The following is a 17,148-nucleotide window of genomic DNA, read 5'->3' as shown; positions in this document are numbered from 1 at the left end:
CCTGAAGAGCCAAAAGGCTTTGGTTCAACGGACGCGGGCGGCGTTGCTTGCCAATGGGGCACCGGAATAGGGGCTCCACCTAGTATTCTCACCGTAAAACAGTGCGCTTACACGGGACGAAGAAAGAAGACATGCACAAACACAGCGCTGAACTTACAACTGCGTGGTTTATTGTATTGCTCGCAATAAATACCAGAAAGGAATACAATCTTTTGTTTTTTTGTTTTTTGTATTCCTTTCTGGCAGTTGTAAGTTCAGCGCTGTCTTCGTCCCGTGTAAGCGCGCTGTTTTACGGTAAGATCATGTACCAACTGGCCCGGCAACTATCCTTAATGCACCTAGTATTGTAAGGGGTAAGGGCCAATAGGGTCCTACCCCAATCACCTTTCTGTAAAAAATTTAATTGCCCATAAATGTTTTTCACCACCACCACCGACGGCAGCGGCGTCGACGGCGGCGCCATCTGTTGGAGCGTGGCTGCGGCGTTGCTAGGCAACGGCGGCTCAAGGTCGTTCGTGGGCCACGGCATACGGCTGAAGTGCGACCACGCGACGAGGCGAGCCGGCTGGCGTAGTGTTGCTTTCGCAACAAAATCTTACTAGCAACGACGTCCTATTCTCTAGGTCTCGGCCTTCCAGACACCGACCGTCAGTTCGATCGGCCTTACGGGCGCCCGTTCGCACTCGCTCTTTCGGCCGTTTTAGAGCGCAGCTCCCAGGCGCCCGGCCGTCTCTGGCTTCGCCGTCGTCGTCGTTGCCGGTGTAACTGGCAGCGAAGTGTACGGCGAACCGGCATGAGCATACCAAAGCGAAGTGCACGGCGGAGGATGAAAGTAGGGCCATAAAGAAGTGGGGAGAATGAAATGGCGGTGTAGAGATGGGGTAGTGATGGAAGAGAGAAATGCGGAAGCGTAAGGAGTAAAGTGGAGGAGGAGAGTCCAAATCTGCACTCTCCTCCTCCACTTTACAACTTACGCTTCCGCGAGTCCAAATCTGGGCAACGCGAAAAAGGTGCGTGTTATTCGGTTCTCTCAAGACGGCAGGACTCCCTCACGGCTCCCTTCAGGACATTGTTTTCACGCGCGGGAACCAATTCTTTAGAGAGGAGGCTTCACGTCTTCTTTTAAAGTACTTAATGAACACGGACCTAGTCTCCACATGGTGGCAGCAGGAGTGACTATTATTTGTGTTTGTGACTTCGGTTACGGAGTATGTGATTTAGTTATTGTAGGTATCGCTACGGTGGAACGACTGCCTGCAGAAACCGCAAGGCTAACCCCACCTGTAGCTTACAGCGCCTCAACTCAACTCCAAATCTGGTCCAGTTGGCAGATATTTTTCAGGTAAACCAGTCAGAAAAACGAAGGCCGACGATAAGGGGGGTGCGGCGGGGATGAGCGAGAAGGATAGGTTTTACGTTGCATGTGTGTGTGTGTGTATGTGTGTGTGTGTGTGTGTATGTGTGTGTGTGTGTGTGTGTATGTGTGTGTGTGTGTGTGTGTGTGTGCGCGTGCGTGCGTGCGTGTGTGCGTGCGTGTGTGTGTGTGTGTATGTGCTTGCGTGCGTGTGTGTGTGTGTGTGTGTGTGTGTGTGTGTGCGTGCGTGTGTGTGTGTGTGTGCGTGCGTGTGTGCGTGTGTGCGTGTGTGTGTGTGTATGTGCTTGCGTGCGTGTGTGTGTGTGTGTGTGTGTGTGTGTGTGTGTGTGTGTGTGTGTGTGTGTGTGTGTGTGTGTGTGTGTGTGTGTGTGTGTGTGTGTGTGTGTGTGTGTGTGTGTGTGTGTGTGTGTGCGTGCGCTGAGCTGAGCTGAGCTGTCTGTGCACGCGCGCAGTGTCGCATGTGTGAGTATGCGTTCGTATATGCTTGGCGTCACCTTCTTTTCTGCAGCCGTCCTGGCGCAGCGGTTTTTTCCTTTTGTTTCGTTAGCTCGATAAGATGAGATATGAGCGGTGTTCCTCCTTGCTTGGCTGTGTTTTTTTTTGCTGGTTGAGTGCGCAGTGTTTTACCTGTCATGATTGTGATAATTGATTTCACACTTGGTATGTAAGCAGCTGGTGTCACAGAAATAAAAACTAGTTGGAAGTTTGCGCTCTGTCCTGTCCTCACGTCTCTTGCGTTTTCTTCCTCAATCCCTTTGCGCAATTTTATTCCTTTAATTGCTGCTATGAACCAACTCGCCCAGACGAAAGTGCTTATTGATCTTGCAAACAAGCGCTCCCCGCAAATCGTTACTGAGCTGTATGGAGTGCAATGATTACCATGCCTGTAAAAAGCGGGTAAAAAGCTGAAAAAGGGTGGCCGAGGGAACCCTAGGATAAGCAGAGATTTCCTCCAGATAAAACGTAGGTTGAAGCGCCGTAGGAAATTAAAGCGAGCTGACGACGAGGTGGTTACGGAACTAAAAACTATACTCACAGTTAAGTTGCGAGAGTCTCGGGAACGTTATTTCACTGACACTCTCAGCCGTTTTGCTTCAGACAGCCCACGAAAATTCTGGCAGTTCCTAGGGAAGAAAAGTCTTCGACGAATCGAGCAGATAGTGGCAGGCAACAATGTCGTTACAGACTCCAGGCAAATAGCGGAAATATTGAACTTTTTCGAAGCCAGGCAATAGTAGTGATCTCACAGCAGCAATGGATGGATCAGACACCCTGTCCATGACTTTGGAGGGTGTAGTTGAACTGCTCTTACGGCTAGACGCAAATAAATCGACAGGTCCGGATAAAATTCCAGCCATTTTTCTTAAAAGATACGCACAGCTGAAAGCTAAATTTCTTCAAATAATATTTGATAAGTCTTTAAAATCTGGTAAAGTACCGACTGATTGGCTCCTGGCTCGTGTTGTTCCGGTTTTCAAGAAAGGTAGCCCAGCGGAAATTTGTAGGTACCGACCTATTTCACTTATATGTATTTCTTGTAAGGTGCTCGAGCATATTATTGTGAAATATCTTAATACCTTCTTAGATACTAACCAGATCCTAAATAAAGCGCAACATGGGTTCAGGCACGGCTTTTCCCCCAACACGCAATGAATAGCAACCATCAACGAAATCGCTAAAGTCCTAGACATCAATGGCCAGGTAGATATAATATTTTTGGACTTCTCCAAAGCATTTGATAGGGTGCCTCATAATAAATTAATCCTGAAGATGAAAACAATTGGTATACCTTCCAAAATAATCAATTGGGTTATATCGTACCTGAGTAACAGAAAACAATATGTAGACACAGACGGCTCTTGTTCTGACAATTTAGATGTCTACTCGGCAGTGCCCCAAGGATCTGTAATAGGACCAGTCTTATTTAATATTTATATTAATGATTTCGTCGACTCTGTCAGGACAACTGTATCAGCTATTCTGTTGCAGACGACTGCGTCATTTTTAAAACCATAAATTCTGTTACGGATCAACTCGAGCTGGACGCAAATCTAAAATTACTAGCAGAATGGTGTAATAAATGGGACATGATGATTAACATTGAAAAGACTGTGAATATGTGTGTTACTAATAAAAGAAACAAACTGGAATTTTCTCATAACATGGACGGCAATATGATAAAACAAGTAGTGGGATATAAGTATTTAGGCATTACAATTACAAACTGGCTTAAATGGTCGGCGCACATCAATAACATATGCTCTTCAGCTCGTAAAAAATTAGGCTTCTTAAAACACAAATTAGAAAGATCATCAAGTGAACTGAGAAGCAAGGCGTACAAAGCGCTAATATGACCTTCGTTGGAGTACGCCAGTATTCTGTGGGACCCCTACACAATGGTAGATATAGAAAAAATTGAAAAAATTCAGAGGCTAGCCGCGCGCCTTATATATAACCGCTATAAACGCCGGGACTCTCCATCTGCTATGCTGCATGAAGCTAAGCTTGAAAACTTAAGAGAACGAAGAAAAACGCCTCGAATTAAATTTCTTGGTCGTTTGTATTTTTCAAAGCTAGGCATAGGCCCCCAGGATTACATAACTAAACAGACTTCTAAGAAATCTCGTCATAAGCATAAACACTACATTGAACCCTCTTTTGCCCGCATGAATGCCTATAAGTATTAATGACTGGAACGCACTGCCTCATGATTCTCCTTTGCTTGCCTCCCCTGAGTAATTTCAACCGTCGGTTGGCGCTGCCTGTGACGCGCTATGATGTTGACACTGCGTGTTGCTTCTTTCCTCCTGTGCCTATTTAGCCTACTTTGGTCGTCCTTTTTTAGTACTTGTTTCGTCATTATGTGTGTTTTTTTTTCTTTTTTTAAGGTCGCAGTTTTCTACTTTACTGTTTTGTACTGTGCCTCTGCTGCTTGAACCATATTTGGTCCGCAGTATGTGATAAATAAATAAATAAAATAAAATAAATGTACTGGCGTAGCTGAAAAAGCATTTAAGACCAAGAGGGAAACTTTTGCTGCATGGAAATGCTCGACACGCTGCACCGGAAGGCTTCGGTCGGGAAGCAGTCAGAAGGTTAGTTTCTTGCGATTTTGATGTTCAAGCTGCCATTGCAAAACATCAATCGGAAACTAGAGTTGCTAGGCCTTCTGCCTCAGAAGAGAGACGGGATAGAGGCATCTATTGCACTCATATCTGATAAATACGATGAATGTTTCAGCACTATGAAGCGACGAGATGAGGAATTGAGACAACTAAATATACGTGTTCAGAAAGTCGAAAAAAGGGCATTTACTTTGAAAAGTAAGACTTTGAAAAGCTTCGATCTGGAATGACGAGGGGGACGGCAGAACAGACCGACGGCGATGAACTATTGAGCAAGGTTAACGAGATTGCAAATGCTATCAGTGTGCGTGAGCTGACGAGTTCGGCTGGTGGTCTCCATAGGCAGCCTTCGAAGGAAAAGAACCAGACATTATACATAATGATAGTTCTGCAGCGCAAACACACACAGACCAAAAAGGAGTCAAGACACACACACTAGCGCAGAACTTAGTTGTAAGTTCAGCGCTGTGTGTGTGTCTTGCCTCCTTCTTGGTCTGTGCGTGTTTGCGCTGCAGAACAATTCTTCGGACATTATAATCAGGTTCCTACGACGACATGAGCGTGACCAATGGCTTTCTCAAAGAAAACTGAAAATCTGACCGGCGAAAATAGGCAGCTGCTTTTTGCTACGAAAAGGTGGGCCAAGGAGGCTGGCTATCAATACCTATGGCACAAAGATGGATAGATTCTCGTGTTTCAGGCAGAAGAGGAGTCCGCTGATGTTGTCAAAGGTGCTGAAGATTTGGATGGACTTGTGTAGCATCCGTTCAGTGTGTGACTTCTTTGCCGCTCCGATCATTTTTTCTACATTAAAATGGAGTCATATATTAGCCAATCTCAGTTGACTTCACTGATATCAAGGTCGCATACATCTGCTTTGACATTCTTGCATTTAAATATCCGATAAGAATGCAATAAATATGACGACTCCTGCTTATTCCTTAAATATTTCAACTTTCATATCTCACTAAGAATGCTCACTGAAACATGTCTTACGCATGATGCTGCAAAGATTATTGCTGGATACAATGTTATTTTCCTAAACAGACGCCTAAAGAAAGGATATGCTGTCTGCATGTATTTGAAAACAGGCGTTATCTACGAATATTTTAATGAACTGTCGAAATCTACTCTGGATGTCGAAGTTCTTTGTGTAAAATCTTGTAACCTTTTATTTGCTGCAGCATTCAGACCACTTGGTGGAAATTTCAATGAATTTGTTCTCTCACTTGATGCACTATTTTTCTATCGCTAATGAGCATAATTGCACATTAGTCCTTGGAGGTGACCTTAATGCCGATATGATGAAAGAATATACTAAGCAGATTGATATTTCTGACCTTCTGGACTCGCATATCTTGCCTAACGCTGTACCTATCCCTATATGTATTACTGCAAGCAGCACCACTTTGGCTGAGATTCTCATCACTAATTTACCCCCTGACTGTTCATGTTCGACTGCAGTTAATGCTGCTATTAGCAACAACTTGCCGATATTTTTTATTGCTGACAGACAATGTTCAAGAAAGAGGTCACTCCTGATGTTCTATTTCAAGATACAAATATCTGCGCGTTCCAGCAGTTTCGAGACGAAATTAGCACTATGTATTGGGATTAAGTGCTATCATACTCCACAGCTGATAGAAAGTATGAGCGTTTTATTGGACTGTTTTGTAGCGCACATCCACGAGACTTTTAATACAAAAAGGTAAAGAAATGAAAATATGCGCCTAAATTATCGATAACATCCTACCTAATGAAAATGAAAAAAGCAAGCTACATAAAATGATTTTAGGTATAGCCCTGACTTAAATTCACTGAGTATTTTCAGAAAACACAGAAACTTTAATAAAACATTGAAACAAGCTAAATGCAGCTATCTTTTTCTGAATGTTTGATGATATAGTTAATCCGAAATACATCCAGAAGAAATTAGGCCTCGTAGTAGCTCCTCATAAATCTGCCTAAGCTATACAAGAGGTTAAAATAAATAATGAAAGGTACAAAGGCGGAAAGGTATATTGGCAGAAAATTTCAAAAGAATATTTCACTACACTAGTTGACAGTTCGTAAAACCATGATGCCATCAGCTAACTGCAAGATCCAGTGCCTCATCCTGTATTTCTTGCTCCAACCGACGAGTGCGAGGTGCTGAATGCGTCTACGATGCTCAAGAAAAGCAAACGTGAGGGTACTGGTGGACTTAAGGTGGAGCCAGTAATTTCTGCGATTGATCTCAACTTCCCATCTTTGGCTGATATTGTCACGTAGTGGTGACTGCAGTCCGGCGAACAGGAACACAGCGAGAATTGCTCCTAAACGAAACTCTTTATTTGGGCTGACTTGCGCTCGCAAAGAACTGAATCACTCGGCGGCGATGTAGCAACAAGCGTGCTCGGCGGTCGTCGAACAGAATGCCGGCGGCTCTCGGCCACGCTCTTTTTAAAGCCGATAGCGAACTTTCGAGATAAAGCTTTGAAAGTAGCTAGAACATTCTGGCACAAAGTAGAATCGGCTCCGCCTGGATGCTATCAATCGAGATAAATCTAGGCGCGTCTTGCATCACAAACAAAGCGATAAAGCGGCGTGCCGGCAGCTTTGAAGAATGAACAAACAAACACTGCAAATACTCGCGGCAATATATACAACCTAGCTTAAACCACTGGCAGGCAATGAAGAATGTGAAAGTTTCGGTTTTGTACAAAAGCGGTAGGAAAGATATCCTCAGAAATCACACGCCGATATCCATCTTAGCGTTATTCCGCGAGCCCCTCGAAAAACTTATACTCATTAGGATGTCCAACTTCTTGGACACTCATTCACTAATTACGCCGGTATGGTGTGGCTTTAGATTCCCACTGCACTACACAAAAAATAACTAAAATTATGTAATACAGAAAGTAAAAATTAACTTAATTTTCATCAGTTTTATCAAAAAGCATTACATAGAATAAACCACGAAACATTGCTTGAAAAATTATCACATCACGTAACCAGAGGCGTCGCACTAAATCAGGCAGCTACTTAACGGACAGGAATCAAGTTGTTTCCATCAGCATAGAAGCATCTCCATTAAAAAATATAAGGCGCGGTGTACCCCCGGGAAGTATTTTACGGCCGCTCTTGTTTAACATTTACATAAATGATATTGTAAGCATTGCCAAATCAATACAAAACCTAACTGATGCGATGACACTAGTTTATTCTTTACAAGAAGGGAAGCTAACGACCTTGTACACGAAGCCTGTGTACCGTTAAGCAAATTAACTTACGGTCGCTTGAAAATTCATCAGTAATAAACTGTGGTGAGTTTAAGGCTGTTCTGTTTCGTTCCAAAACTACAAGGTTTTCCTTTACTACTCTTGAGCAAGGTCAGCCCAACTCGACGACTGCGCGTTTACATAAATTCGGTTGTAGCGAGTCGAGACCGGTTCAACTGCAGCGACACCAAGCGTCGAGCACAGCAGAGGGATAGGGCAGTGGCAGCCTCCAAGACTACGACACGGCACCGCTGTCTGGCAGGCGCGACGGTGCGAGAGCAAAGCAGGTCCGCATTTATCCTCTCCTCTCCCGCTAACCCGACGCTTCGGTTCGGTGCTTTTAGAAAGGCGGGTCAGGCGAGTTAGTTAACCTCCCCCTTGCAGGCGAGTTAACTCGACTCGCTCTGCCGTTTATTTTACTCGACAAACTGGTTTTTTACCCGACAAGCAAACTCCATCGACTCTATCGAGTTCACGTAAACAGTTAGAGCTCCGCCGTTTACGCTACTCGCGGCGTAGATCGAGCTTTCATGTTGCGTGCATCGCTGGACGTATTTGTTTCGTTGCAGTTGGACTCCTTCGCTCACGAACTCGTTACCAAAGGGGCGGTTCTCGCTGCTGCAGCCCCCGCTGTTCATGCTGCTCGTGGTGCAGGTCTATAGCATTCAGGTTGCGCGCACTGCTGACCGTATTTGTTGTGGCTGGGTTCATAACAAAATCGGTCGTTACTGTTCCCAGGCACAGTAACCGAACTATCGCTTGAATACTCGATATCTGCGTGCATAATGCTTGAGAATGCAAGAGAGGACCTCCGTCAAACATAGTTGCATACATTTGTTTTGTGCGTTCAATTTTCGCGTCAAGCAACTTGCTAAACGAACAACGTTTTGCTTCGAACAGGACTGAGTAAACTCGAGTTTTGGTCCTTCAGCTCTTGATTTTCTTTCCTCACGCTGCTTCGACCCAAAGCGATTAACTGCGGCAGTCCAGGCTGCTGCGCGTTAAGCATCGCAATTACACGACGGAAGACAATGTCCTCTTATAAGCCATTATTGCACATGCTGACCCAAGATGACAATCACTTAAACAAACGACATTCGAGTGAGTCGTGCAGCGCTGTAGCCACCCGCAAAGCAGAGGTTAAAAGCCTTTTTTGATTACTGTCATTCATCCCAAGCAATTAACCCTGTATCAAAATTCATCCGGTCACAATCGTGTTATGCAGTGCGCAGCTAGGACATCATATTCATCAACAAACATCATCATCATCATCATTCATCAACAAACAGTAAGGGACTAACGTAAGTCGGGCCCTTTTAACGTTAGCCGCGACATGTCCCTGGTATATAGGAACTCCAAAATAATCGCTAAGCTTTCCTGCGCTAAAAACAATTAAAACTGAGATCAGTAGGCGCTAAGCACAGCCGATTGAACGAGCAAACGCGCCTTTGGAAGCAGAATGTATTATGGCAGCATTACACCGCCATCCGTCCACATAAAACCTAGGCCGCACGTCTAGTCGTATGTCGAACCATTTCCTCGTGGCGGAGTTGAATTTTGAATAAGATTCGGCAAAAGAAACCAGTCGAAAAACAACATTCCGAGGATGTTCAGTGCTGTGCCGCAAGCTCGCTCGCGCATTCCATTTCCACCGTGCGCACCGCAATCAAAGCGATCGCAGTAAAAAAAGTTCCGATAAAGCAGTGCAGCATGGGTAGGGGCAGTTGTTTGGATAACTATAATTTTTTTAATTTACCATGTCATGATCTCATTGCGGCTGAATCGAAGGCAGAAAATACAAACGATTCGGACGCGTGGTTCACCGCGAGCGCCAAAACACAAGCGTTGGGAAGCAACTCTCTGAGGACATTAGAGAATTTTAGAATACGGGGCCCCAAGGAAATAGAGGGCCCCAGCGCTACGTACGAGTGCGCCGGTGAGATTTAGAACAGGGGTCTCCCCTACGCAGCGGGGCCAGGCTTGCGTTTTGCGATTGCAGCGCCACTACAGCAAAGCAAAAAGATACTCTTAGAAGAGATTTTAAAATATGCGTTTATTTCTTCATCAGAAACTGTTATTATTGCATACACACAATTTAAGAGTAAAAATTATAACTAGTGTGTGTTTTTATTGAGATGGGAAACCCCATTCGAACGTCCCGCCAAGCGACGAAACAATGCGCACTGGCTAAGCCTAGCAGCTTTGTAAACACAGAAGCAATCTGAAGATATGGCGCATTTCATCGCTAAAATTTTGTGATGCGGGCATCTTCAGAGAAAGCGAAAGCTTCGTGCGCCTTTAGCTTGCCGTGTACTTAATACACAGAGTAGCGGCGACAACGAATGGGTGGTGAAGCGAGAGCCCCCCTTCGACGAGCGCCGCCATGTTGCCTGAACGAGTTGGTATACGTATTAGCTCTATGACGACGCATACTCGCTAAGCCTAGCAGCACTGTAAACACAGAAGCAACCTGAAAATCTGGGGTGTTTTATCATTAAAATTTTGTAGTGGAGGCAAGTTCAGACAGAGCGATAGCTTCGAGCGCATTTAGTTTGCCGTGAACGTGGGGCACAGCGTAGCGACAACGACGAATCGGTGGTGAAGCGAGAGGCCCCGCTTCGACGGGCGCCACCATGTTGCCTGAACGTAGAGCAGCGTTGGGGCGCACGCTATTTCGCCAAAATCTTTCGCCGCTAACGTTAACCCAAGACGCAAGGCAGGCCTAGCGTTCTGCGCATGCGCCCTTCGACGCCCCAAACTTCTTGGGGCCCCCAAAGCTAGGGGCCCCCTATTCTAAAACTCTATATTCTCGGGAGCTGACTACACCTCTACCGCGTGCACCGCAACCAAATTGATCGCAGTACAAAAACTTTCGATAAAGGAGTGCAACTTTGCTCGTGCCAGTTATTTGAGTAACCAATACTTTAATCTCCCATGTCATGACCTCATTTCGAGCAAAGCCTAGGCAGAAAACGCACGCGCGGTCTCCTGCGCGGCAAAGGGCGAGCGTTGGGAGCGTTTGCTAGCTTCAGCCGGTCGAGGTGCCGCCACCATCGGCGCCTGGGAGGAGCCGAGAGAACGAGCGCCGACATAGGAGGAGGAGGGAGGACATGTCGTTACTTTTAGTTCGTTGAGGGCCTTTAGTGTTGAAAGGTGCAAGCCCCCGCGGTTGGGAAAGCCGATAAGTTGAAGTCGAGCGTTGGACGAAATCTCGTCTGGTCGGGGGACAATCATAATAACACTCAAAAAGGACTCCGACCAAAAGAAGAAGTAACAAAAAAGCGACATTGTGAACAAGGATCCCGTAGCGGAGCCGAAATGTCATTTTTTGTGTTTTTTTTTTTTGTTTTCCATTTGGTCGGTGTCATTTTTAAGTTTTATTATAAAGCCCGTAAGTTATTTCTCCAGCAGTGGACTCGGCAGACGTTTCACGTTGAACGTTCTGTGTATAAAACTGGAAAGAAGAGAAAAAATAAAAGATCTTAAAGTATTTATTACAGGAAACAACCAAATGAAATCAAAAACGCGCACAGGCGGCTATTCGCACAAGTCAGGAAGATGTCGCGGCAATGGCTAAATCGGACACGCTAAATGACATCTTACTTATCAGCGCCGTGTTTGTGCATTACAGCGCATCAATACGGCGCGGTCACACAAACTTTTTTTTTTTAATAATTGCGCACACACAAGACAGGACATGAAAGCGGACACAGAACATATATATCTGCAGACTTACCCGGTGTTTCAGCGAACACTTTCAAAAATTCTCAAAAATACGCTTTTTTTGGGATAAAATTATGGCTTTTGCGGCATAGTATTACCAGTGTTGGCAGACACAAGAAAGACGCTGAATCGTCTGAAGTAGTAACGTGGTTAACCAATTTTAATAATTAACTTTTTAGCTAGTACAGTTAGGCGCCTAGTTGCAATTATAGATTAGTAGTCGGCCGCTAGTAATAGCCATATCTGTTTTTAGAATTTTGAAAATGCGATTACCCTTGGCGCTGTCTCGACAAAATTTGGCTTTTCGACTAGTTACGTGCACTGGAGAAGTTGCTTTGCCTGCAAGGTTTCGAAAGCGCATGCATTTTCGCACGATGCAGCCTGGTTTTGTCGAGCCACAGCGGCGCGGGTAACCGCGTTTTCGAAATTCTATAAACTGATACGGCTATTAGTAACGACTGCCTACAAATCTCTAATTGCAACCAGTTTGATAGTTAAAAAGTTAGTTATCAGAAATTAGTTAACTAGCTTACTACCATAGATAATTCACCGGCCTTCCGGTGTCCGCAAACACTGGCAATATGCCGCAAAAGCCATATTTTTACCCCAAAAAGCCTATTTTCGAAAATTTTTGAAAGTGTTCGCTGAAACACCCGGTATATCTGACACAGATAAACAAAACGAATCGAAAGGTAGCATCGAAGACACATGTATCTCACATGCGTTCAATCTTCAATACCGCCCATGCCTGAGGGATGAGCGCGTGTACTATAATAGTGACTGCCGTAGTTGCGAACGTTCTAAAAGCCAGCCTCACAGCGGCGCGTTCGAGAAGAACTGGCAGCAAGCTTTACGGTCACGGACAGCACTGTATAAGGTGGACTCCGGACACTTTGGTTGATCCCTACAATGCTAATTACATTCAGCTGTAGCGTATGCAAGAACAGTACTTGCGCAGAGACCATTGTTCGCGTATTAAAAGCATTAACTGATTTTTTGATGGACAGATACCGGCCTGACAACATAATTTTAATCTCGACCGATCCGTAAACGCCGGAGTCACGTGACCGAAGGGGTTGGCCGAACTGGGCTCTCCGGAAAGTGCCGGGAAGACGCAGTCAACTGCCATCCCCTTCAACGGAAGCTGATAGTACGAACGGCCATCGACACCAACTGCAAGTGAAACGGAACATGCTGCGCTGTTCTTATCGTAAACATATCTATTTGCACACAAGCAAACAAGAGGGTACAGGCAATGATACCTCGTGAAGTCACAAATGTGCGTTAGCAGTATTTGGTTGCATATTTCGCATCCGCACTGAGCGGCTTTCCACTAGGTCTCTGATTTGGGCGCCCCTATTCCCTTGCGCTGCGTGGGTGGGTGTCTGGTGGAGGCCACAAGGCGGGAGGCGCATTTTTACTGGTGGGTACTGCGGAGGAGTCGCCTTTTGGGGCCCTGAGACTGCCCGGAAGGTGACCCGATCCGCTCCGATCTTCCGGGGCCTACACTGCCAATCCGGCAAAAAGAAACTAGCGTGTTGCACCACCGGGCATCATGTGGATGAGGTACGGTGCAGTTCGAACAGCTAGAGGGCGTTACGCTGCCACAAGACATCTTTTCCTGACCACCATCCACCCTGAATAACTGAACGAGGTACTTGCACAGGCAGCGATCGTCACGTTTCGTTGCAGGTTGGGGGACACAGCCAGGCTGTGGAAGAGCGCGGCCCAACGCCCCCAGAGGTGGTGACCGGCCCCTCTGGTGCAGCGCTTCAAATCTGACGTTCAGTCGGGGCGGGTGCTGGGCGTGTCCCGAGGATCACCTCCAATAATCCCGACAATCCTGCTGGGCGATACAGGAGACGCCGGCAACCACCTGCCACACGAGGGCCGTCGGCGAAGCAGGGGAAGGAAGAAGAGCAGACAGAAGAGCGGGCGGGGCGCGCAGTTTGTTATGCAAATGGCGTCTCAGCCGACAACCGGCCGGACGGGCCCTGCCGACGCCGCGGCGGTGCTGACCGCGGCAGGCTGCGATACCTCTGCGGACGCCATAGCGCACGGCTCGCCCGAAAGCGGCGTACCGGGCCACGGGAAACCACGGGGATACAAATACTACAACATTGAACTACATGCGCGATTCCTCCTGCAGAATCGCTGCTCATTACGTTAAGCAGCGCGAGACAAGAAATATTTTCACCCGCCTGCGAAAGCTCTGCTCACGTCGCGCCGATCGCTCGGCATGCTTTAGCCTGCGCGGCCGCCGAACAAGGGTCACAGATGCACGCAAGTGAACTGGCCAGATCCATTTCAGAGTGTCTCGCGAATGCCAACAGAATACGGCAGCATCACGTGACCGCATGCGCTATAAGCCACGTAAGTTTACTGCGGTGGGTTTGACCCGAGCGTTCTGCTCCCCTGTGACACCGAACACTATAGCGTGCAGTAAAGTCTAGACTACGAAGCATTGTGTTCAAGTTATGGAGAACTAAAATTAACTTGCTTGTGCTTCATAGATGCTCGAACTGCAAAGAAGAAAAATAGATAAATGCATTATTCAAAATATCCGCTAAGTAATAGCTAGAGAATAAATCTGACTGTTACGCGGCTAAAGCGATACAAGTGAAGCATTTACTACTGTAGAGGCAGCAGAACCTGCACATAATGCCAGAACTATACCTAGAGGTAAGCACGACAAGGTATATAGTTCATTCGGCGTGAGTGCTAGCGCTCATAGTATGTCTGCATTACTTGTCAATGCTTTTTCATTATTTCTGTACTAGCTTACCATGCGATTGTGATTGTATTTGTTTTATTGCCGCGAAATTACATTCAAAATCCAGCGCAGTGTGTGGCACTGAAAGCCAGCAATATACATATGCGGTGCTGCACATTAAAAAAATTAAAAAAGAATAGAATTTGAAACAACGTTTCAAGAAAACGCGCGCATACAAGTTGATCATAATCACACAACTTTAACACGACGGCATCACACAGCTATGCAAACATGTAATACACGTTCCAATTTCTTGACACACATTTGACAAAAAAAAGTATATAAAAAAAACCGGCAGTAATGACATCAACTTCTCACGAACAGAATTTATAACAAATCCTCCAATCGCTTTTTTCTCCACCCATTACAATTAGATAAACAGGAAGAGTGTTGGACTGTTTGAGCTCTGCCTGTACAAGTATAATGAGACGCTGCTAGGTTTCGTGTAGAGCTGAGCCACCCCGACCAAATCGTTAGCAAGCAATGATTAGTTTACACTGTGCGCCTGACGCCACTAGTCAAAGGACATTAGGGAGAGTTTCAACTACTATGCAAAGCATAAACGAATATCATTCACGAAACGACAAGAGTACGCCTTGGAGCAGGCTGAATATTTGCATGTATGATTTGCTACCCAACGCAAGATGACTGGCCTATTATCGTGACTGATATGCTCGCCAGTTCTATATGCGTTACGTTCACACATCGAGAAAGGCAACCAAGTTTTCTTACCGAGACCGGAGACAAGTCGGACATGATGAGCACATTCAAGTCTAAACCACACCGTCAGCAAAATATTCACGGATGCCCCAGCACTTCTATGCACTGATAAAATTTTATGAAAGCTGCAGCGAATATGTCTTTTCTCTCCATGCGTCGCCCGTTGAAAGAAAGCAGGCCCGCCGCCGAGGAACCCACACTTTTGAGCCGCCTGTTGCAGTCCGATCAAGTTTCGGTTTTCGCCTCTTTAGTAAAGAGGTGACATCTACAGGCGCACAGTAATGCACAGTACAGGCTACAACACCATGGGCTAGAAGCAGTGAACAGTAAAAGCGAAGCGCACGTACCGAAAGTGACAGCGTCAGACTTCACAATCAAATCGGCCGCCTCACTGGCGTCGAAAAGAAACACACGCGGCGTGCCAGACACCCGGAAGAGATCAAATAGGAACCTAGTCTACACATGGTAGGTAATTTGACCAACACAATTACTTCGTCAGCACTCACAACAACATCATAACTGCGAGCCGTCTACTCGCAAAGCACCACATGCTCCGGAGCACAGATAAGTCAAAGCAATGTACTAAACAAGCAAACCTGTGTGCTCGAAACTCCCGCAGTGCTGCGACACGGCCAGAACAAGCTACGCGAATACGTAACTGATAACGCAGTCCTGACGCGCTGACAGTTCAAGCACGAATATCGCACGAGCGCTCCAGCGTAAACAAACGGTCTCCGACTCCTCACCTTCGCAGTTCTCGCACCGTTGTGGTTGCGCCGACCCAGGTCCGCGCTCTTGGCCGTCATGTCGTAGGGAAGAGCTGTATCCACAGCGCACACAATATCACTAGCACCAAACGCAGAAAAATGAGACGCACGGTGGCGATCACCGATCACGCAGGACAGGGATTCACCACATTCCGACGGCGGACCGGTCGCGGAAACAACCACTGCAGGACGCCATTTTGGAGGAGACGGAAAGCGAGGAGAAAGGGAAACCAAAAAGAGAAAAGCAAAGGAACCCGTTCTCACTGACGCGCGCCCGCACGGGCACCGCTGGAACTTGTTAGAAGGGAAAATGGCATCGGTTTCGGTTTCGGCTTCGGGAGCGGAGAAGTGGAAGAACGGCTTCTTTGGTCAAAACATGGTTTGCCCATAAAGCAGCGGTTCTTAACCGGACCATGTTTTTCTCTTGTCCCTAATCTCCTTTTAGTTTTGCAGTAACTCCTTAGAAAATAAAGACGAAGGAAAAAATTATGAGCAACCTTACTAAATGTGTTCGGGCTGTACGCGCGCAAGGTTGTGAAAAAGCTCCGTCCAAGCAGCAGTTAATTGAAATCGGTATTCCAATAAAAAGAAAAAAACATTATATGCGTCAATTATTCTTACTTATTCATTATTGTAACTGCTTTTTTACTGAAGGTTTTGCGTGCCTCGAGTATCTACGAATTTGATAGTAACTGTCTTAATACCGACATACATGTATCTAGTCTTTAAAAGCGCGTACTTTTTTCGTGGTCCGGCTGACATGTCCAATCATCGTTGTTTATTGAGATGGACCAACATAAGTGCCGTGTTGATCTCTCGCCCAGATAAATTCAAAGCGACCTAATGTCGCAAAAGAAAGAAATCACTTCGCACAAAAAGAAGCAAAAGTTTCCGAAGGCTGTTCGCCCCATTTTCTCCTCGCACATAACGCTACGAAGCAAATGTTTATTTCCTGTTTTTTTCTTGGTTGATCATTTTCATGTCTCGAAGGCATAACTGAAAGGAGGTGTTGTTTTTGGAGTAAAAGATGTTATTTCATAAAAGCATATACAACAAAAAGTGAGCGTTGCTCGCTTCCACAGACCAATCAGAAAATCAAAATTTCGCCCATTGTGTGTGGCATGGCTTTCGTTTTTGTGCCTAAAGTAGTGTATATCATACTTTCTCTAAGCGGCTTTAGTTTTAATTCATTTGATTCAACCCTGAAAACTTTAAAAGGGCGCAAACACACACGACCACAAAGTACAAGAGACGAGACACAAGCGCCGACTGTCAACTGATTTTTATTGGAGCAAGGGAACACCTTATATACACAGCAGCATACACAAGATAAGAAGTTGCAGAACGCACGTGCGAGCAAGAGACACTGCGGAAAAAAAGATACGAAAAACCAAGCAAGGCGCTC

The 17,148-nt window shown here is 45.9% G+C and overlaps 1 protein-coding gene across 2 annotated transcripts in view; it reads right to left on the bottom strand.

Annotated features, from left to right (window-relative positions):
• LOC149367712 (protein O-mannosyl-transferase Tmtc3-like) overlaps nt 1-15,955 on the bottom strand; it is a 419,945-nt gene extending 403,990 nt beyond the window's left edge. For both annotated transcript variants that reach the window (XM_089557174.1, XM_089557183.1), the window contains exon 1: nt 15,723-15,955. In XM_089557174.1, coding sequence (XP_089413300.1) covers nt 15,723-15,782 — 60 coding nt within the window. In that variant the 5' untranslated portion in view covers nt 15,783-15,955. The remainder of the gene's footprint in view (nt 1-15,722) is intronic.
• Nucleotides 15,956-17,148: the final 1,193 nt, after the last annotated feature.

This window comes from Amblyomma mixtum, chromosome 1 (genome assembly GCF_055824585.1).
Source record: "Amblyomma mixtum isolate Tamu chromosome 1, ASM5582458v1, whole genome shotgun sequence".
Classification (NCBI taxonomy): Eukaryota; Metazoa; Arthropoda; class Arachnida; order Ixodida; family Ixodidae; genus Amblyomma; species Amblyomma mixtum.
This window is presented reverse-complemented; position numbering and strand designations above follow the sequence as displayed.